The sequence below is a fragment of the Micropterus salmoides genome, unplaced genomic scaffold (assembly GCF_014851395.1).
Source record: "Micropterus salmoides isolate LMB-PRFRI ecotype aquatic unplaced genomic scaffold, ASM1485139v1 Ms_hic_scaffold_10, whole genome shotgun sequence".
Lineage (NCBI taxonomy): Eukaryota > Metazoa > Chordata > Actinopteri > Centrarchiformes > Centrarchidae > Micropterus > Micropterus salmoides.
Window position 1 is genome coordinate 20,933,119 of NW_024040041.1, and position 21,838 is coordinate 20,954,956.

The window sequence follows — 21,838 nt, forward strand, 5'->3', positions numbered from 1 at the left end:
CAATTGCTTGTTGTTATGGAACATGGTCAGAGATTCTTGCCGCACATTGATATAAACTGGTATTACTATTAGTTATAAAACATTAAATCAAAAGGTCATAATACATTATGAACTTTGCTATAGCGCCTAATGCATGTTTGTAAGTGATTATAACAACTGTTATAATGTCTTATGGAAGCATTATATTGTGTTATAAATATATGCATAAGTCATTATAGCGATGACCTTCATAGAAAGTGTTACCGAAAATACTATAAATATTTTAAAAAAGAAAAAGAAACACACTTCTTTTTTAATCCGTAACTTATAAATTACCTGGTTCCTGAAAGTCATTGTCAAGATATTTGGCCTACAGTTTAATGACTAATGCATGTACTCATTTCCTGTGCATAAAATGACAAATTTCAGTCCTGGAAAGTCTTGCAAGATACACCACCCATCAGAAATACTGTGTGAATCACTCTGTTTCAGAAGGACATTGAGTGAGAGATGAGACCAAGTCCAGTAAGCTCTGTTCAATCTGTTGTTCAAACACAGTCTGTGAATAACAACCTCTCTGTGTGTTCCCAGCACGTACCCGCATCACTAAACCGCCACAAGACCAGAGTGTCATCAAAGGGACAAAGGCTGTTTTGACCTGTGGTGTGACCCATGACCCCAGTGTCACTGTCAGGTAATGATGACATCCACTTGCAATATCTGTTGGAATTTTGTCAAGTATGTAGTCTTCTTTTATTCACAAACAATTTTTAATAAATGCCAGACATCACATACTTTTTTGTAACTATTCCTTGATGCAACCCTAGTCTAGAAAACACGCTTGGGTATCAATGTCGTGCTTAATTAGTTTATGAAATCTGCAAGAGATCTTATAGTGTTTATCCACCCTTAGACGACCTCCTATGGGAAGATTTTGAAACTCTTAGAGTCTGATTGAGGAATTAGTCCATCGCTTTTCCTCACTCTTCAGACAGACTTGAGCATGATAGAGTGTGTGCACATGCATCTGTCTCCGAGGGAGTGAAATGATGTCTTTGGAGCCCAGTGATTAGAGTGCCTGTCACCTGTGGGCCCAAGGCATTGATCAGATCGCGGGGTAAACAGATGAATATGTAAACAGAGTAATAACTTCAGACAGCGCCTTTAATTAAACGCAACACAGAGGAGATTAGCTGGAAAGCCCAAACAGACGCAATTAATCACAGGAGCTTCTAGTGTGCGCACGCGTATGCGCCTATGTATGGTGTTGGGGGGGGCTGTACTGTATGTGTGACAGTGAGAGATGTTTTTCAGATACAAATCACTTAGCCATCAGCCATACTGGGCTTTTCATTGGTGTTAGCGCCTTCTTTGTTTTTGCTGGATGATCTGACACAAAGCAAACGGATTTACTTTCACCACGCTTACAGATATAGAGTGTTAAAGTGTGACTGTGTGTGTTTGTGCGCCCTGGTATGTGTACTACTCTTACATACACATGTTTGAACCTCCAGGTATGTGTGGGAGAAGAGTGGCTCAGTGATTGACGTGAACACGTTGCCCCGCCTGCGGCTGGATCCCGACGGGACCCTGCACATCTCCCAGACGTGGTCGGGTGACATTGGAACATACACCTGCAGGGTGACCTCAGTGGGTGGTAATGACTCCCGCAGTGCCCACCTCAGAGTCAGGTCTGCATATTTGCCTCATGTCTCCCCTGTCTTATCTTGATGTCTGTATTTTTTTTCCCTCTCTTATTTACGTCGGGCCACAGCATGATAGATGGATATTTTCTCCGCTGTTGTGGTTTATCACTGCTCTCCTCTCTAATCCATCAAACCCTCTAATATTTACAATGCAAGGCTCTTGGTTTGGCTGTTTGATTCTGTTATTTGCCGCCTCTCTTGTCTGATTCTATTCCTCTTTATCACTTGTCCCCTCTCACATGTATACATGTACATGCAGGCAGCTGCCTCATGCTCCAGAAAACCCAATAGCAGTTCTGAGTACCACAGAGAAGAGGGCCATCAACCTTACATGGGCCCAGGCCTTTGATGGCAACAGCCCCCTGATCCGCTACATCCTGGAGGTCTCAGAAAACAGTGAGTGGTTTATCACTAAGGCACCAGTGTCACCATTAACAATGCATGTTTCTCAAAAAACTGATGCATTTCCTTTTAGTCATTTAAAAGGAAGCGCTCATTTGCAACCCTTCTTATTATGCACCATTTCAGTTGTCTCCCTAAAATCGCATCCTCTCTTACCTCCTGCAGTCAGTATACCTCAATTGCCTCACCTGTACGCTTCCTTGCAAATGATCAGGAGAACCAAATTGTGTTGATGCCCAATGCTCTTATCTCCCTTTCGCTTGATAAAATCAAAGAAGTGGGAATGCTTTCACCCATAGAGAGTAAATCGGTCAGCCATTTCTCATCGACGCTCAGGCTAACTGAGAAGATGACAACTCATTAAAAGGAGAATGGATCCGAGGATGCAGATGGGATCTGGTTTTTGGATAATTGAATTTCAATCTGATATTTAGATTGAGTGTACACAAAATAAATGACTTGTTTTTTATCAGTAGCCGCAATATTATGACTGAAAATGAAACAACGGCGTGCGCTAATAGTCTGGAATAACATTGGATTTAAATTGGAGTTTGCAAGTGCTGAAGAGATTTTCCTCAAGAATGTAAATGTTCTCACAAGGTCATTTACTGTTCACTTGCTATTGCTCCTAGCTCTGTTTATTCTCCCTCTCAGATGCCCCTTGGACGGTACTGCTGGCCAACATTGAACCAGAGTCTGTCGGGGTTACTGTTGGTGGCCTCATCCCAGCGCGATCGTACCAGTTCCGCCTGTGCGCCGTCAACGATGTCGGCAGAGGCCAGTTCAGCAAAGAAACTGACCGGTGGGTACTGCACTCAGCTGCCTCTGCTGTATATTAATAATGTTGCTGGTAGACTGTGGAACTTAATGTGTATGCTTGCTGTGAGTTCAGCATTGCACTCTGAAGGCTTTCACAGTTCTGGAACAACCCGTTCTTCCCCCTCGACTTGGCAGTTCAATAGAAAATTCCGTGATTTTTTCCTGCTGTTTTTTTGGTCTTCACTCCTGCGGGAGTGAGTGAGAGATGAGCCAGCTTCGGGATGGGCCTTTTCAAGATAAAACTGTGAATGAGCTGAAATTGCGCTTTGTGAAGACTTGATGGGTGCGCTGACCCAGCTTCATCTCTCTCCCTCCTATTAACTGTCTTTGCCGTACTTCATGAGCAAAATACAGAGAGGCTTGAAAGAGGCAGAGCTTCACACAGAATCAAATCTCAAGTGAATTTTCTTGACTGGCAAGACTAAACGGTCATCATCATGCATGCACACCCCACACACACTCATAAACATATGCATTCTTAGTTCATTACAATTCACCTATGCACACTACTGCCTGACCTTGTCCGCATCAGCACAGCCCATTTGCTGCTTTTATACCTGTGGCAAGGAACTCCCTCAAACTGAAAGCCATCACAACCCATCACGCACCTTTTTGCACCACACGCTCATTCACAGAGCTGAATTCCTGTGTGAATGTGCGCAGACAAGAGAGCACCACAGGAGGGTGACTGAGAGTCGGTGAGGGTGCAGGGCTTTTCTGAGGTGTCTCTCTGGCATACCTCTTTGATCCTAAACACTCTGCTTCATCTCCTCCAAAGCAGTGCTCCGGTGCACTGGGAAGAAATCAAGATGTCATCTTAAATTGACTTAAGGGAAAAGTCTGTCTGGATCTCTCTTTCTTGTTCTTTTATATCTTTCTCTCGCTCATGCTGGCTCTCTATTGTGCTGCTCCATTTTTACCAAGGCCTGTTTTATCCTTGTCATGCCACAGCAAGATGTCCCTCTGCGGACAGTATTATAGAGAATATTTTTTGGATAAAGACACAGCCACACTTATCCCAACTTTCCTTTATGGTGTTCAGAAAAATACAAAAAGTGGGCTCTATTATGATTTGATGTTGATGATGAAATGGGATAGAAATATGCAGAAACACCCGATAATGAAAGCATAGTTTCACCCTTTGTCTCTTCTATCCTTTCTCCTTTTCTTCCCTTGCTGCCGCAGACTAACTCTCCCTGAAGAGCCTCCCAGCGCCCCCCCTCAGACAGTCATCGCAAGTGGCCGCACCAATCAGTCCATCATGATCCAATGGCAGCCACCCCCGGAGAGCCATCAGAATGGTCCCCTCCAGGGCTACATCATCAGGTAAGAAGACCATGACAACCTGCCTAATTTCTTCCCAAGGATAGGTGCCTGTCAAGGGCCAATGCCATTCAGAAGTGATAATAACTGTTATGTCAGCTCCTTTTCTTCCTCTCCATTTCGCTTCGTTCTCGCTCACTGCTGCAGTAGAATAATTGGTGTCAATTAAATACCTTCCTCTCCATTCATCTGTTGTCACCTCTCTTTTTGTAACCATTTTAAAACTGTTCTGCATGGCTTCTCTTCCATTACAGTCCTCCCTTCCTCTCTATTTTTTCTGAGAACCTGTTCTAATATATTTATATTCATGTCTGTCTGTGTGGTCTCTGTCTGGTCTGTCTCTCCCCCTCTCTATCGATTACTCCCTCTGCTACCAGGTACTGTCTGTCAGGGCTTCCAGTGGATTGTCAGATGAAAAACATTACCAACCCAGACCAGAACAGTCTGCTCCTGGAGGACCTCATCATCTGGACCAACTATGAGATCGAGGTAGCAGCCTATAATGGAGCAGGAAGGGGCACCTACAGCCACAAAGTCACTGAATGGACACTGCAAGGAGGTAAGGGCTACACAAAGGCTTTGTATCATATATACTGTATATTCCCAAGAAAGCCTACAAGCATTCCAAGCAGCCAAGTTAAGTCAGTTTATGAATTTCAACATTTTTCCTGCAGCTTAGATGCTTTAAGTACGAGATGGCTGTATTTGGTTCTACAAATTCCATTAATTACCTCCGGCCTCATCGTGTTAGTCCCTTGGATAATGTTAAGCCTGTGGCATAAAACCTGACTGATAGTTAATCCAATCATCTGTTTTTAACAATCAGATAAAAAGAGTTTTAGAGCCAGGCTTTCTCTGCAGAATGATTTTAAAAATCCTTTCCTAACCTCGAAAAGGTTATTCCCGCATTGTTGTTCTGAAGACTACTTACACCTGTCTCGATCAGAAGTCAGCAGGAGCAAGGCTTTTAAAGGAATGTAAAAGACGTACAAGAAAACGGCTAAGTGCTTTTTGCCTCTCAGCATTGTGTATTTGTTTTTGTCAGGTTTTATCTAGTTCATTTAATTTCTGGTTAAAGTGCTGCAGTACTGTACAACAAATTGTGTGCAGACATGAGCCAACAGCTTCATAATCCAAACCACCTTCTTTTGTTGATTTTTATTCTATCACCTATGGTTGCGTTTACTGTTTTTGTCCTCTGAATTCTGTTATTGAGCGTTGTTTTATTTCACAGAAAGTAAAATGTTCATATTGACCACCTGGAGACGTCAGTCGGCCTCTATCTCAGCACATATTTAATTGTTTCTGCACATAAATTTCCAGCTGATGATGTGCGTAAGACATCTGACATACCTTTCAGTGTTGCAAAAGCAAGCTGCCTCGGTTGACTTCTTTTCTCATTGTACAAGAGTAGTATAATTAGAGCACACATTGTGAACTTTCCCCGGTGTCATACAGCTACATATTTCCGTCACAGCCAGTGATTCCGACACCTTATGTTCCTTGCCTACCTGTCTATTCAAAATCTTCAGAGGATGAAAGTCACTTTTGTTACTGTGAAATTAAACCAAGTCAAATCTACGATTATTGTTGGTACCAAATCTAAATTGAATACACAATCTGGTATTTCAGAACAAACTGAGGTATAAAGCCAAAGTGTGATTTTACAATGTGACTCAACCATAAATCGTGCATTAACATGCTGAATTTTTGTCAAGAATCATAGGCTATAGCTAATGCATCAGCATGTTAAAATATGAATCCACGCTTTTATTACAAGAAGACTGAATAATGGTCTTTTTCTGGCTTCCTAAAAAGTATGTTTTTAGATTACCGTTTAGTTCACTGCCACTGCTGCTAGACTTTAACAAACACAAGAAAAAGGAAATCGCTCCTGGTTTTAGATATGCTGCACTGGCTTCCAGTTTGATTTTAAATTCCTTTAACTTGTATATAAAGCTTTGAAAGGCTTAACACACTCACATATCTCTGAATCCCTGTCATGTTAAATCCACTCCATGAACAGAGATCCTCTACACCAGACTCACTAAATATTCTCAAGAGAAAATTGGAAGGGTTTCCATTTCCTATTCTGTTCCAGTCCCTGTTCCTCAAATACAGTTATTAGAGAGGGTGAATCAGCAGATATTTTGATTTCATTAGATTTTACAGGTGTTGTATATCAGTTGGTTACACTGGGTTTAAGTTTAAGTTAATTTATTTGGCTTTCTGTCTAAAATACTATACAGAGACAAAAAACTGACGTTCCTTAACCAGGGTGTTAGTTTCATGCAGTGGATCTGAGCCCCGCACTCACAAACTTGCTCGCTGTCCGAGTTGTTATTATAATTGTACTCCACGTAAACTTTAATGACAGTCATTACTCCTGATCTGCTTTCTCTGGTCTTTTCTCACTGTTTCATCTTTACATTCCTCCGTAGCTCATTGATATTATGAGCACTGAGCAGGTGTGTGTGTTTGGGTGCATAAAAGATGGCTTTTGCTGCTGTCAGTTTCTTTTGGCTAGATGATTATAAAATACTTGAAATTGACGGATTCTACCTGGCACACATTATCATTAAAACCTTGGAAACTTCAGCATACATGTGATGTTTGATCAGTCGATAAATTAATAAGCGGGTCCAAATAAGAGTCTGGTGCCTCTGCAAATAAACAAATGTACTGCATTTGCAAAGAAGCTCAAGATCGTTGTGTTTAATTAACAAAAATGTGAAACCTTGGAGTTATGGCAAACATCACCATTTTATTTCCGTGTCACTTCCCTTGCAAAAAATAAATAATAATTTCATCAACCAAGTTACTGTCGGGGAATAACAACAACGAACAAGGCATTCATGTTGTTTAACTCAGCTCTCATTAATTGGATGTTTCCGTCATTCACTCCATTAAACGCGCAAGAGCAGATCATGATGTGCATTTAAATACATTCAAAGAGAACTGAGGATAGGAGACGAGAACCAATACTGGCCATTCAGCTTCATTAATGTGCGAGTCCCTGACCTTTTTCCGGTGTTACATCACAATCGCATGCTCACTTCAAACAAACCGCTGCAGGGTTCACCTGGAAGCCGCCTGAGGCAACAGCTCTCACACCCAGTTTGATTGGCATGTTCTTACCTCCCCAAATGAGCCAAAATAAAAAAAAAGAATCTTCATCCTGATTCTCACGCTCTAAACAAGGCTGGCCTGAAAGCGCCTGTTTCAAGTTTTTTCCCTTCCTATCTCATCACTATTCTCTCTTTTTCTCCCTCCCTCTGCCTGTCCCTCCCCCTCTCTCCCTCTTACTCTGTCTCTCCTTCTCCCTGTTTTTTCTCCATCCTCTGGATCAGTGCCCACTGTGCCACCAGGAAATGTACAAGCCGAGGCTGTCAACTCCACCACGGTGCGTTTTACCTGGAGTGCCCCGAGCCCTCAGTTTATCAATGGAATCAACCAGGGATATAAGGTGAGCAGCCCCTTTCTGTCAACTAGTGCGCTCTAGTGTTCAGAGATAGAAGGGCACTCAGTCAGAAGTGTCAGTGAATCATAAACTAAACAGATGTGAACAGTTTTTCTTTACTTTTTATTAAAACGTACGTGAATCTTGACGCTACCAGTTTTGTACACATTAACTTCCTGTCCCTTATCACATGATTTCCAGCTGTTGGCGTGGGAACCCAGTCGTTCAAACGAGGTCGCTGTGGTTACGGTGCGTCCCAACTTCCAGGACAGCGTTCATGTTGGTTACATCTCTGGCCTGAAAAGGTTCACAGAATACTACACATCGGTATTGTGCTTCACCACCCCCGGAGACGGCCCACGCAGTCCACCACAGCGGTTACGCACCCATGAGGACAGTAAGTATTCCCATTCAGTATATTATAGCATTTGTAAAATAATTACTTGTCAGGCTGTTGCTCTGTTCGTTTATTGCCACTTTTTTATTATTCTTTATAGCCCCTGGTGCTGTGGGCCACCTTAGCTTCACTGACATCTTGGACACCTCGCTAAAAGTCAGCTGGAAGGAGCCTCAAGAGAAAAACGGTGTTCTCACCGGTAACCATTAAAGATAACGATATAACTCTGCTTCTCTCAATTTATCAAGTCACCGAGCTGTGTTTACTGTGGACACCTACCTACCTACTACTACTTAAATTTTGCCAATTCTTCCAGGCTATCGTATCTCCTGGGAGGAGTTCAACAGGACCAATACTCGAGTGACCCATTATTTGCCCAACCTAACGCAGGAGTACAAGGTGACTGGGCTCACTGCCCTCACCACTTACACCATCCAGGTAGCAGCCATGACCTCCAAGGGCCAGGGCCAGCTCTCAGCCTCCACTATTTCCTCTGGTGTACCCCCAGGTCAGTGTTGAAATCAGAAGATGAACTATTTGACTTTCATAAGTACTTAGTAAGGGCTAAAAGATTTTAAAACAGTCATTCTGCTTTCTGGGACTCAGCTGATTTCCACTCAGCTATTTCTAAAAGCAGTGATAGCTGGAATGTTATTTTAACCTGTCTTTCCTTCATCCTCTTCCGCAGAGTTGCCCGGTCCTCCGACCAATTTAGCCATCTCCAACATCGGCCCTCGCTCTGTCACGCTGCAGTTCAAACCTGGTTATGATGGCAAGACATCCATATCCCGTTGGCAAGTTGAAGCCCAGGTAATACGCTTCATTTCCATTTCAACATAATGAGAACAGTTGTTTGATGACTTAGTATTGGTGCGCGTGTTTTACAATACCAGTTAATTTGTCGATCAATTTGTTCAATCATCAATTTGTTTAGCTGCTGATATCACCCCGTTCTCTCTGTGCATTTCAGATTGGTATAATAGGAGAGAATGAAGAGTGGCTGATGGTTCATCAGCTGGCTAATGAACCTGATGCTAGATCACTGGAGGTCCTGGACCTGAACCCCTATACTTTCTACAGGTGAGCACACACTGTCTCACACACACACACACACACACACACACATATGAAACGTTGCAAAGTGAAAAGTCTGCTAATCTAAACATTTGTAATTTATTACCCTTTGTCTCTATTAATCAATCTTTGGTTCTTTACTCATAAATAGATCCTATTTTACATTATACTACTACAATGACAACATTTCCTTTCGGGCATTATTAAAGTTTCATCTAATCTAATCTAATGTAATCCAATCCCTTTCCATATCATTATGATTAAACACCCACCGTTATATGATTTATCCACCATCAGCTGGTTTCCTTTACCACAGATTCAGAATGCGTCAGGTAAACATTGTGGGCACCAGTCCACCCAGTCAGCCCTCCAGGAAGATCGAGACCCTGCAGGCCCCTCCAGACATCTCCCCCGCCAATGTCACCCTACGCACAGCCAGTGAGACGAGCCTGTGGCTTCGCTGGGTGGTAAGTTGCCATGACTCATTGCCACTATGATTTTATAATAAGATACATTCCTATTCAGACTTGGACTGATGAAATTTGTGCTGTAGATTTAAGTATGCCTTTGCATGCAAACAAGCTACTTGAAATTGCTATGTGTTTTCTTTTTGTTCCTTCTCATTGGTATGGTGTAAAATCCTGTTGGGACTGAACTGGCAAAATGCCCATGGGATATTAAGTGGATACAACATTTATAAGATAAGCTTTATAAAATCAGATTTGGGCGATTTAATTTTGCATATAAAAACACAAAAATCGAAATGTTCATATATTAAAAGGTTTGACAGTAAATTATGACTTTCTCCATGACAGTTGCCTTCAACTTAATTGTCTCACAAGGATACATTTTGTCACGAAACCTTAATTCAGAACCTTAGACTTTAGCACACTATATTATGTCTTCATTATATTGTGCTCTTTTGTTCGTGAAATGTTGCCTTTTCCTTTTTCTGTAAATCTGTCCTTGTGCTCTTGGGGCTGTTATTTGATGAATGCAGGTGATGGCACTGATAGGGTTTTGGAAAGCTGCATGCACTGTCCTTGATTATTGCTGGTTCCTGCGTCAGCGTTTGGCTAATCTATTCTTCGCTACATCTGTCCATTATCATTGCTGTGCCAGTGCCTGAGCAGTGCCAGGCAGCGAGAGACACAGATGCAAGATACTCCTGCAGCTCCTGCAGGATTATAAAGAGTGCATGTTACCTGGATTTAACAGCCGAGGGGTGTCAGCTATGTGATATGGCTCTACAAGTTAATGACATAGCTGAATGATTGTGGGCCTTTTCAAAAGCTGGGTGTTGAACTGTAATAAAAATTTTGTGGTCCATTTCCTGGCACTTTCATAGAAATAAGCCCAGCACAAATTTTGCTCACTTAGCATGCACAATTATGCATGAGTCAGTGTAAGATATACTGCATAGAGATTCCTACTGACTGAATGCCTTTTACAGTGATTGCAAGCACCCCCAAAACACACTTTTGCATAAAAGTTAATTGTAGCATTAATGTACTCAAACCAGTATTGCAGCCATGGCTTTAGTTGCCTTTCCCTACTACATTACTATTATTATATTATAATATTACCTATTAAAATAAAAGTATTAATATATTAGGATTAAGTTATAATTGATTTAACTGATTCAGTGAATGTGCTTTTATTTTCAAACAATGGATTATTAACACATTTTATTAAAACCTCTCAATACAGTGAAGTGCTGAGAGGGTTTAGCCTCTCCTCCCATATTGCATCTCATCGTTCCTGACAACACCTCTTAGCTGTTGTAAAATCACTGTAAAGTACTGCCTCTCATGGCTTATTGCTTCATTATGCACTTAGTTATGATGTCATTTATATAGATCTTGGTTGAATTGGGGGAATAAAAACCGAAAAAAATCCTCTTAGCCTCTTCCAGAGTGGGAATACAATGGGAATCCAGATCTCGTTGGCTACCGGGTCCAGTACTCTAAAGCCGGGTCTAAAGGGGGAGTTCTCTCCCATGTCATCATGGACCGGCTGGAGAGGGAGTTCACAATTGAGGACCTGGAGGAGTGGACAGAGTATGAGGTCAGAGTTCAGGCCATCAATGGCATTGGCTCTGGGCCCTGGAGCCAGCCAGTCCACGGCAGGACCAGGGAGTCGGGTGAGAAAGGAAATATATGCATACACATTCCAACCACACACTTCATCATGCAGGTGTGCTTGAAGTGTGCTAAGCTCTGTCCTTTACCTCTTATTGTAGTGCCCTCCAGTGGTCCCACCAACGTGTCAGCTTTCGCCACCACCTCAAGCAGCATCCTGGTGCGGTGGGGGGAAGTCCCAGAGACTGACCGCAATGGACTCATCCTGGGGTACAAGGTGTGCAGAGAATTTTCTCTATTTCTGTATAACAATGAAATGTAATTAAGATCAGTATTTAGCAGATTGAGCATCGATAAAATTACTTTGAAAGTATGAAAACATCTTTCTGTGTTTACTTTTTTACTCCTCACTTCCAAAGTCATCTAACTGTATAAGATTCCCCGTGTATTTCAGGTTGTGTATAAGGAGAAGGACTCAGACACAGCTCCAAACTTTTGGACAGTGGAGGGCAACACCAGCCACAGTGTCCAGCTGAGTGGTCTGGGCAAGTATGTCCTGTATGAGATCCAGGTCCTAGCCTTCACACGTATAGGAGATGGAAGGAGCAGCTCACCATCCATTTTAGAGAGGACCCTGGATGATGGTAAACATATCCATCTTACCAACCTGTTAAATCCTGTTGTTATCTTTGAAATTGTATTTTTCTCTTAACAAATTTAAAAAAATCTTTTTACTGTGTTGAGATTATGTAACTTGTCGCTAATCAGTTTGTATCAAGCATTTTCTTGCTTGAGGTTGTTTTTTAAATGACTGAACTGTTCTTTATGTTCTTATTACTCCTTGTTTGAAGAAATATGTTAAAGAGAGTTTTTTTAAATCATGTCTTGATAACAATTTGATAATAACTGAATTGTGGCTCTGCATTTTAAAATGAATATATTTCCTTGATCCAGTTTTGATCACTAAATGTATGCCACGTATAACACTCTTGCCTGATCTGTCATTCTGCAAATTTTATGTGTGATAGTACCAGGCCCTCCAGTCGGCATCCTCTTCCCAGAAGTCAGGACCACCTCAGTCAGGCTGATTTGGCAACCTCCTGCGCAGCCCAATGGCATTATCTTGGGTGGGTTTTCGATACACAGACTTTCATCTGTGACTTTCATCTCCGTCTACTATTGTTTGATTTTGTAGTGCAGCTGAATTGTTCTCTTTCCTCTTCCTTTTTTATGCATCATTTTATATTGGTATGGGTTTGTCTCCTTAGCCTATCAGATCACATACAGAAGAAACTCTTCAAACAGCAACGCCGCCACCGTAGACGTGCTGAGTCCCAGCGCGCGACAGTACACAGCGTCTGGACTGAAACCAGAAATGGTTTATGTATTCCGCCTCACTGCTCAGACACGAAAGGGTTGGGGGGAGGCTGCTGAGGCATTGGTGGTCACAACAGAAAAGAGAGGTAAGTGTAAAATACGGCAGCTGAAATCTATTATCTAAATCATTCACCTCTAAATATGAAGTTTGAGAGTGACTGAGTTTGTGTGTGTGTACTCTTCAGCCCGACCACAACCCACGAGCCGACCCATAGTGCCTCAAGAGGAAGTCCACGCTCGCAGAGTGCTGTTGTCATGGGAACCAGGCAGTGACGGCCTCTCCCCAGTTCGTTACTATACAGTCCAGTACAGAGAGCTGCCTGACAGCAACTGGACTGTCCACTCTGCATCAGTCAGCCACGAGACACACTCCTACATAGTGGATAGGTAAATGTGAAAATTTTATTCCCCTATGCATCAGCACTTTTTTATTATTCATGCAGTCAGAAAATAGAAGTGAGTAGGGCAGAACATGATGTACATGCCATAGACATTGCACTTTTTTTCTCTCTTTAAAGGTTAAAGCCTTTCACCTCTTACCAGTTCCGTGTAAAAGCCACCAATGACATTGGTGACAGTGAATACAGCCAGGAGAGTGAGGCCATCACTACGCTACAGGACGGTAAGAACTTGTGACTGCAGTAATTAGACATGGGCCAAACGTCACCATGCAGAAGACTCATTATAGTTGTTCAAGAACACTTTTGTGATTGTTTGCCTTTACAGCAATGTTTTGACTTTTCGAAGTGAATACTTTACGTCAACAGCACATGTATTTATTCTCAAGCGGTTCCCTACCAGACTGTTTGAATAATATATTACTCTCCTGAGCTGTGTTGGGTTGCTAACACAAAAAAAATATTCTCATCTTCTCTAGCCCCAGACAAAGCTCCGACAATTCTGTCTGTTACACCTCACACCACCACGTCCGTACTGGTCCGTTGGCAGGTACGCTGTTGAAAAACTGTGCAGTGTGTTTTGTGAATGGAAGAATAAATAGTGAAAGTGGCATTTGTTTTTTGGGGGGAGTTTGTCTGTTCAGTATTGGGAATTAAGCAGACCTCATCTCTTTGTAGCCGCCCTCTGAGGATCACATAAATGGAGTCCTGTTGGGGTTCAGAGTCAGGTACCGGGAGTTACACTATGACCGTCTACGCAGCTTCACTATCCGCACAGTTAACAGTCCTTCTGCCAACTGGGCTGATCTCACTGGTGAGTTTACTTTTTCACTGCTTATTCATCAGCTACTTCTGGTTATATGCAGACAGTGGTGCTAGCTGGACTCTTAAATGTACTTATTTTTACATCCACATATTGCTCTGATGCTTTCAGTAAGGCCTACAGTGTTTTGCAAAATAGACACTTGATTGCCACTCTTTCTCAATCCTGTGAACTACCCTCGTTCTCCCTAATCCCGCCCATCCTCTATCCAAACTGCAGCTCCTTACAGCATCAGGAACTTGAGTGAATCCTCGCTCACCCAATATGAACTGGAGAGTAAGTGTTATATCACCCTTTATGCCTCTCTTCCATCACTCTCCATCTGTTTGCATGTCATTTGTTTAATTTTACTTGCACAAAATATGCCGTTTGTATGATAGTTTGCAGCAAGTGTATGTTACACCATCCTCCCACTAGGCTGTATCCGCTGAGGGACTGCAGCTTATGCTGTGTATATGACTTTAACTCCAAGTTGGCCTGTCATTATTTCCGTGTTTTTTCTTTCTTTTTTATCACTGAGATCTTCTCGTGTCCCCACAACAACCCCATCTTTTCACCAGTTTGCCTTGTTCAATTTGTGATGTCTTGCCACAGGCATCGCTATGACTGTATGTCTCTCTGGAGTAACTTATTTTTGCTCTTTTATTTTAACTGTTCTATTATAATGCTGCTATGGGTTCCCCCTTGCAGATTTGAGTAAACACAAACGCTACGAGATCCGTCTCAGTGTGTATAACGCTGTGGGGGAGGGTCCCAGCAGTGCGCCACACGAAGTGTTTGTTGGAGAGGCGGGTATGTTTCCTCTCTCACTGTGCAGCATATGTGTTAGTCTACTTAAGTTTAATCTTTATATCTTAAATGTTAAGCAATTCATATGCAACATATTAACACTCTGCCCATTCCTAGTCCCAACATCCCCTCCCCAGAATGTGGTGGTCCAGTCCTCAACAGCCACACAGCTGGATGTCACATGGGACCCTCCTCCTCTGGATGCTCAGAATGGGGACATACAGGGTTACAAGGTATCAATAATGTGTTCTGTGTTGCTACAAACCAGCCAAACTTACATCATGCCTTTCTTATTTTTATACGTTCATTGAAAAACATGAATGAACATGAATTCTGCACTCTGAACTGTTTTATTCTGTTTATAGATATATTTCTGGGAGTTTCAGCTCCAGAATGAGACAGAGCGCCTGCGTACTCTGTTCCTGCCGGAGCTCGGGGTGAAACTTAAAAACCTGACAGGCTACACCACCTACATGATCAGTGTGGCGGCCTTCAATGCTGCAGGGGATGGACCCCGCTCCCTGCCCACCAGAGGGCGCACTCAGCAAGCAGGTGAGTTACAGTAAATCCAGATGTGTTTGTGGAGATCTTCAAAAGATCAGTGACATTTATCTTGCAGCTTCTGCCAACACCATATAGCATTTCACACTCTTAGGTTCTGTATGCCTCTATCAGTCCCCCTTTGTCATTTGTACAGTGAAACTAATAACCATATTGTTTATTGTTCTCAGGTGCTTGTGTAAAGTAGTACCTCAAGGTTAGTTGTCTGTTCAGTCACAAAAGATACCTACAAAAGAATAGATGATGAGTGATTTCATCTTAAGTCACTGTGTTACACAAAACTGCAAAGTAGAACTGAAGCACTGCAGCTTTAAGACAAATAATGTAATACCCGATCCTCCTGTTCACCAAGAAATAGAATTCTTTTTTTGCTTAAGAGTTTAATTTCATCCTGTGAGATAGAGCATAAGAGATCAGAGTCTTCTTGGCACCTCCTCCAGGACAAGCCATGGGGGTGGAAGCCTAATGACAGCGGAGGAGCAATGAATACAGAGTGCGGGGGACACATGTAGATTAGTTTTTTTGGCCCCAACAAAGACGTCTGTGTTTACTAGCTAGCACGAGTCCCTCCTCTGCGGTCTCAGCACAAAATGGTTTGCAGTATACATTTCTCTTGTCTTATCCGCCCCCTTGAAGGCTGTGACATTGGCCATGGATACAAAGTGCTGAGAACTTAAAAACACAGGCAGGAATTTTGGCTCTCTGCACCAGAGGGCACTGGGAAGTGAGCCAACACAAGCTTTTGTGAATTTTATGCAGAAATGTGGTGAAATCCTGACACTTAGCTGGATCTGGCTTGGGTCAGCAGACAGCATTCTCACAGCTCTTGTTCAAGGTCACAGAATGACTTTGCACAATCATGTCAACGTTGAGTAAATTTTTTTAGTGAGTCATGTGCTTAAACAGTCCACACACCACAGTACCTGTTTTTACACACACAAGGCATTTTATTGTTCATGCCCTGTTAAAGAACAATGAAACCACTTTCATGTTTAAATTACCTGGTATTTCTGTTTCATGCCACCTAGAGTAACATGATATTTTTTACTTGTATGAATACATCATATTGCCTTTGGAGTCATACTAGTCCAGTGCTGTTTGAGTTGCCCGTGTGATTTACCCAATTGTTTTAAAAGTCTGTCTTAGCTGAAAATGTGCGAAATTACTATTGCGACTTATGAAAACCACAAGAATGAATGAATTTTCCTGAGCTTCAAATTGCTTGTTGGATAGTATTATGAATACATAATGAATTTATTTAGTTATTTTCCAGTTTGTGCCATTATTACAGAATTCTAACAATTTCAAAGGTTTTCATAAATATATATACTCCAAGATGGCATTTCCACGTCACTGCATTGTAGTTTTGCAGCTGAGCATGCAGTGCATGTAGTGTTTTGTCTCACCACCTCATCACCTCATTCTTCACCAATAGCGCCGAGTGCTCCCAACTTCATCCACTTCAGTGAGTTGACCACCACTTCGGTCAATGTGTCCTGGGGAGAGCCCAAGCAGGCCAACGGCATCATTGAGGGCTACCGCCTGGTTTATGAGCCCTGCACTCCGGTCGATGGTGAGAAACTCCTGAAGCCTAATAACTCTGCCCTGTCTTGACATTCCTCAGCTGGCTTTCTCAGACAGTGATTTACAACCTCTTGCCTAGTTACCGTATTCTTTTTAACTCACGCTGCTTAAGCTCATGTTCTAATCTGTTACAGATGAGTGTAGGCCCTGCAGAAACATATACGGCATGGCTGATAAAAATGTGTTGGAATGCTCTGGTGAGACTTTGCACAGCTACATCTCTTACTGAGAGAAACATGGCTAATAGCTGGCTAAGTGTGGGTTGCCTGGACCAGATTGTCAAGTAATTGGGAGCAGTGGTGGAATGCTGATCTGAGGCTGCTGTGGTCCCTCTGCTATCCACTAATGGACCCAGAGCAAAGCCAAACAGAGCAGTTAAGACAGGGAATACCAGTTGCTGTATAAAAAGGTCCTGGTGTCTCCTACTATCTGGATACCTATATATCTATATTTATATGCAAAGATGTCTCTGATAGTATGTCTAGATGTTCTAACTCTTTGTCTGTGTGACTCCATGTGTCTGATCATATGGACAAAGCTTGGCTATTTGTCGCTTGTAGAAAAGCAGCTTCTAGAGTCTTAGTGTTTTCTGTACAGACTCCTCTCCTCGCACTCCAGGTGTCAGTAAGATAGTGACAGTAGATGTGAAGGGCAGCGCTCCCCTGTGGCTGAAGATCAAAGACCTGGTTGATGGCGTCACCTATAACTTCCGCATCCGAGCCAAAACACTCACATATGGCCCAGAGGTGGAGGCCAATATCACTACTGGGCCTGGAGAAGGTGGGACTCTCTAAATATGTGATGTATTACTGCTTTTTTATGATGTTCATGTCAATAATATAGGCTTTTAGAGTGCCTCCTTCAATCATAGGAGGCCTTATGCACTCTGATCACTGCACTATTTGTCAATATGTCTATATTGTTTTGTTCATAGTGCGTATATTAGTGTTGTCTATTCTGTAGTTTGTGTCTGATTTTATTTTATTATTATATATTATATTTTATTATTGTATAAGTAAGTACATCGTGAGCAATGTACAATCCTGAGTCAAATTCCTTGTATGTGTACACATACCTGGCAATAAAACTGATTCTGATAAACAACATTTTTTGTCTTCCCAAGGAGCCCCAGGCCCTCCTGGAGAACCCTTTATTTCTCGGTATGGCCCTGCCCTCACACTGCATTGGACCAGTGGTGATCAAGGCCGTGCACCCATCACACGATACGTCATCGAGGCAAGACCCTCTGGTGAGCCTCATGCATAAACATTTTTTCCCAGTACCTCAACTAGTGTTTCCTACCTGATGACAAAAAATTTTATTGTTAATATATTCATATATTTTTGTATCTTACCTTTAGATGAAGGATTGTGGGATATCCTTATCAAAGACATTCCTAAAGAAGTGACATCCTACACACTTAACCTGGACATGCTACGAGAAGGGGTCACCTATGACTTTCGAGTAATTGCAGTCAACGACTATGGCTATGGGTCACCCAGTGCCCCCTCCCCCTCTATATCAGGTACTTTAAACTGAAAAATAATACCACAGTGTGATAACAAAACAAGACTTGTTTTGTTTTTTGTTTATTAATGTCTATTATTTGTTATGTGTTCAGCCCAGAAAGTGTCTCCGTTCTACGAGGAGTGGTGGTTCCTGGTTGTTATCGCTCTGGTGGGCCTCATCTTCATCCTCCTCCTTGTTTTCATCCTCATCATCCGAGGCCAGAGTAAAAAATACACCAAAAAAGCAGATTCAGGTAGGAAACCCAACTGTCAGCTAAACACGCCACCAATATCTCAGTTTCGCCGTCTGTTGCTGCAACTTAAGCTATTGACTGGAATTTGTCTTCCTCTTGGACAGCTCTGCTGAGAATTGCATTTTAATGATTGTACATCCGAAGTCAACACTAGAAAAAAGGGAGTGTGAAGGCTCACACAATTAGACAAATTACCTAGATTTCCATAACATTGTTTGGCTGACAGGGGAAAGATGAGAGTAAAGGTTACTGGAATAGGCAGGTGAATAAACATATTGTTCCTATAGTGAGGATCAATACTGAGATAAATGGCTTGGCAGTGGTTTAATGCTCAGGTCATTAGTCAGACTGAGAGTAATTATATAACTACAGCACTAGTGGCTCTCACACCACTGTATCAAGAAGCCAATTTTCAACATTGTGAATTATCCCAGGTGACACTGCTGCTCCTAGAAACCTTCTATCTTCTAACCCAAAAACATAAGGTAGGGAAAGGTAATCAATGTTAGTAGACTTTATTGTTAATACTTCAAATTAAGGTTGGCAAGTAAACACAGTGAGGGCACCTGGGGCTAATTTTTGAGACATGGTCTAGTCACCCTGTAGAATGGAGTAGCTAGTATTGTGGATGGACAGAGTGGTCAGACGGGAAGGAGGGAGATTTGGGGGGAGAAGTGAAGGGTCAGGTCAAGCCTTCCTAAAGTCTCGTGCTAGTGACTTTTTAGCTTAGTCAGTATTTAGCATGGTGACCAGGGTCAGTAAGGGGGGGGGGGGCCGACCAGTTCAGACAAGGACTGTGTTTGTGTGGGGACACAAAGAGGGCTTCTTAGCCCCTCTCAATCCCTCCCCAATTTTCTCACCCATAAGGCTGGTGGGTCCTACAGCGGCTGTTTGTTTTACTAGAGGCCAGGAGTGGACAGTGGGACTGACTGACTGACTGACTGACTGACTGATGATATACTACCAATGTAGTCAAAAAGCAGTACTTAATTCACTTTAAAATTGAGGATGTGATCATTGAAATAGCTGTATATAATTTATTTTTTGTTTAGATAAATTCAAGAGGACTATGTGCAAGTTCAAGCCTGTTTGATTGTGTTGTGTTCCAATCCCTAAGGCTGAAATTGATTCGACTGAAGATCACAAATCACTTATTTCACTCCACAACCCACACAGTGTCATCCTCATACCCCTGTCCAGGCAACCACTCCAACTGCACAGCTCTGCCACTGACCCACGGAGAGATGGTGCGCCTGGACGAGGGACGCTTCCCATCCCTGGAGCTGAACAACAGACGCCTCTCCGTGAAAAACTCCTTTTGCCGCAAGAACGGCATCTATACACGGTCAGTCACAATCACCTGAAACTTGCCACTGGTCATATAGTAACAATCACCCGGGATGTTCAGCTGACCATTGCACTCATTTTCTAACATTATGTTTGCTCAGTCTTGTCTGACTTTCCTCTTACAATTCAGTGTGTTGCTCATGATACCGCTAGGAATTAATAATGTAGTGTTGCATGTTCCCCGCTTCCCTCACAATAGTCTGTCAGTCTTGAGAGAACAAGCCGAGCCTCGAGGAGCCCAGCTGCTGATTTGAGCCTCCTTCCGCTCCCCTTGTTGATATTCAGTGTTTGTGCGAAGCAACAATTTATAGAAAGGGACAGCACAATACCAGCTAATTAGCATTCATGAGCTTCTGCATGTGCTCTTTGTCTGTCCATCACCGCTTTAGACAAAGGGTGCTTATGGGTCAGAGCCGGCCGTTTTCTTTTGGCCTTCAGCCCAGAGTTTCTCTTGAGTGTGGTGCTGTGAGAGCTATCTCAACATAAAGTACAGCGCCATTGAAATGAGAACATGTCCTTCTGACCGTCAGTAGGAGTTTGGCAGGCTTGCTCTTTGGTAACGTTTAGGTAAACATTAGATAAGAGGAGTTTCACAAACTGCAGCACGAGAAGCAAAGGGAATGTCCTGTGTGGAGACAGGGGTCACCCATTTTGTGACTGGTTGGATGGTCACATGGTTATGTTGGGGGAGGGGAGTTCAGAGTCTGCTTCTCGTCACAGCAAAAAAAATGTTTTGGTGTAATGTGTCAGAAGGGGTGCATTAAGGACGGAGGAATCTGTGCTGTTTTCTCCTTGACCAAGGAGGCCAAGAACTGGATCAAAGGGTCTTCAGTTGCTCCCTCTCTTTGAAGAGCTCCAATCTGGTACCATAATATTTGCTAATGATCTGTGGACTAAGGAGGAAGAGTGGGAGGGCTCCCTGTGGGATATTTGAAAGGGTGAAGGAAAGAGGGATGAGTTAGACAGATAAGGCAAGGGGGGAAATACAGTACTCCTAAATAATTCAACACTCACTGGCAGCATTTTAGAGTGTGATCGGTAGCAAGATCTGTCGCTCCTCCCTTAATGCTCATGTGGCCCCATCCTTTTAATGTCTGACTAAACCTTGACTGAATTCTAAGTAGATGGGGGGAGGGGGGGGGGTTCACAGTCCGCCCCCTCATCATCATCCCCTTTAACCCAAAGGAGATGTCCCTTTGTTGTGTCAACCCTTTCATGGCCGTTGTCATGTTGTGACTTCTAAGCTTCCTGTTTTTGACATTCCCAGTGATTTAGCTCCCACATATATCTCAGTAAATATTAATTTTTATTTGAGAGGTCTTCAAGGTTGTCTGCTTTATGGTTTAATATTACACTTGACATCACAGCGTTTTATGCGTGTCTATTCTGCCCCCACACACAACGCTTTCCATTCCGGATCACTTAAACATTTACTTTCATGCCATTCTTAGTTTATATAATTCTTCAGTCTTTTGCTGAAGCCAGCCGAGCAAACTCTTCCCTTAATGCTGTGTTAGCCTGAGTTACACACTGAGCCCACTGATGTAGCTCAGTGACGTGAGGGTAGTGGTCCAATTTTGGCCCTTTTGGCATCCAATTAAATCTCAGCAGACCTTGAACACAGCGGCAGTCATTACTGCAGAAGAAGAAAAATAATTGTCCACACAGATGTTTCTCTCTGCTTCACTTTATGGACTTGATGACTGGAGCCAAAAAGAAGCTAGGGGTCTTTTTACTTGACCTGCACTCATAAAAGAACTTTATAATTCTTTGCTGAGCTCAGGGCCATGCTTAGTTACACAGCTTTTCTACAGAAGGTCTAAGTCCCTGACTGACTCAAACTGTACAGTCATTCAGCTCTAATCACCGCAAAGAATCCTTTCATGGTGCTCATGTTTTTATACAAGCTGCTGTTTGTGCATCTCATGACGGTTAAGGTCAGCTGAAGTCAAGCAG

General features: G+C 42.6%; 1 protein-coding gene across 5 annotated transcripts in view; it reads left to right on the forward strand.

Moving 5' to 3' along the window:
- The window catches only part of LOC119890675 (protein sidekick-2-like), an 85,464-nt gene that overhangs the window by 59,641 nt on the left and 3,985 nt on the right, over positions 1-21,838 (forward strand). For 2 of the 5 annotated variants that reach the window (XM_038702043.1, XM_038702050.1), the window contains exons 12-43: positions 571-673; positions 1,494-1,670; positions 1,945-2,081; positions 2,742-2,889; positions 4,092-4,232; positions 4,607-4,788; positions 7,580-7,695; positions 7,891-8,086; positions 8,187-8,285; positions 8,403-8,594; positions 8,775-8,896; positions 9,057-9,166; positions 9,477-9,627; positions 11,066-11,303; positions 11,403-11,518; positions 11,696-11,885; positions 12,270-12,368; positions 12,510-12,704; positions 12,804-13,005; positions 13,137-13,240; positions 13,496-13,566; positions 13,695-13,830; positions 14,059-14,115; positions 14,530-14,631; positions 14,746-14,861; positions 14,994-15,180; positions 16,625-16,762; positions 17,371-17,553; positions 17,897-18,022; positions 18,134-18,298; positions 18,395-18,535; positions 19,712-19,880. In XM_038702043.1, coding sequence (XP_038557971.1) covers positions 571-673; positions 1,494-1,670; positions 1,945-2,081; positions 2,742-2,889; positions 4,092-4,232; positions 4,607-4,788; positions 7,580-7,695; positions 7,891-8,086; positions 8,187-8,285; positions 8,403-8,594; positions 8,775-8,896; positions 9,057-9,166; positions 9,477-9,627; positions 11,066-11,303; positions 11,403-11,518; positions 11,696-11,885; positions 12,270-12,368; positions 12,510-12,704; positions 12,804-13,005; positions 13,137-13,240; positions 13,496-13,566; positions 13,695-13,830; positions 14,059-14,115; positions 14,530-14,631; positions 14,746-14,861; positions 14,994-15,180; positions 16,625-16,762; positions 17,371-17,553; positions 17,897-18,022; positions 18,134-18,298; positions 18,395-18,535; positions 19,712-19,880 — 4,609 coding nt within the window. The remainder of the gene's footprint in view (positions 1-570; positions 674-1,493; positions 1,671-1,944; positions 2,082-2,741; positions 2,890-4,091; positions 4,233-4,606; positions 4,789-7,579; positions 7,696-7,890; positions 8,087-8,186; positions 8,286-8,402; positions 8,595-8,774; positions 8,897-9,056; positions 9,167-9,476; positions 9,628-11,065; positions 11,304-11,402; positions 11,519-11,695; positions 11,886-12,269; positions 12,369-12,509; positions 12,705-12,803; positions 13,006-13,136; positions 13,241-13,495; positions 13,567-13,694; positions 13,831-14,058; positions 14,116-14,529; positions 14,632-14,745; positions 14,862-14,993; positions 15,181-16,624; positions 16,763-17,370; positions 17,554-17,896; positions 18,023-18,133; positions 18,299-18,394; positions 18,536-19,711; positions 19,881-21,838) is intronic. The other 3 variants (XM_038702056.1, XM_038702065.1, XM_038702074.1) reach the window with 3 other exon arrangements.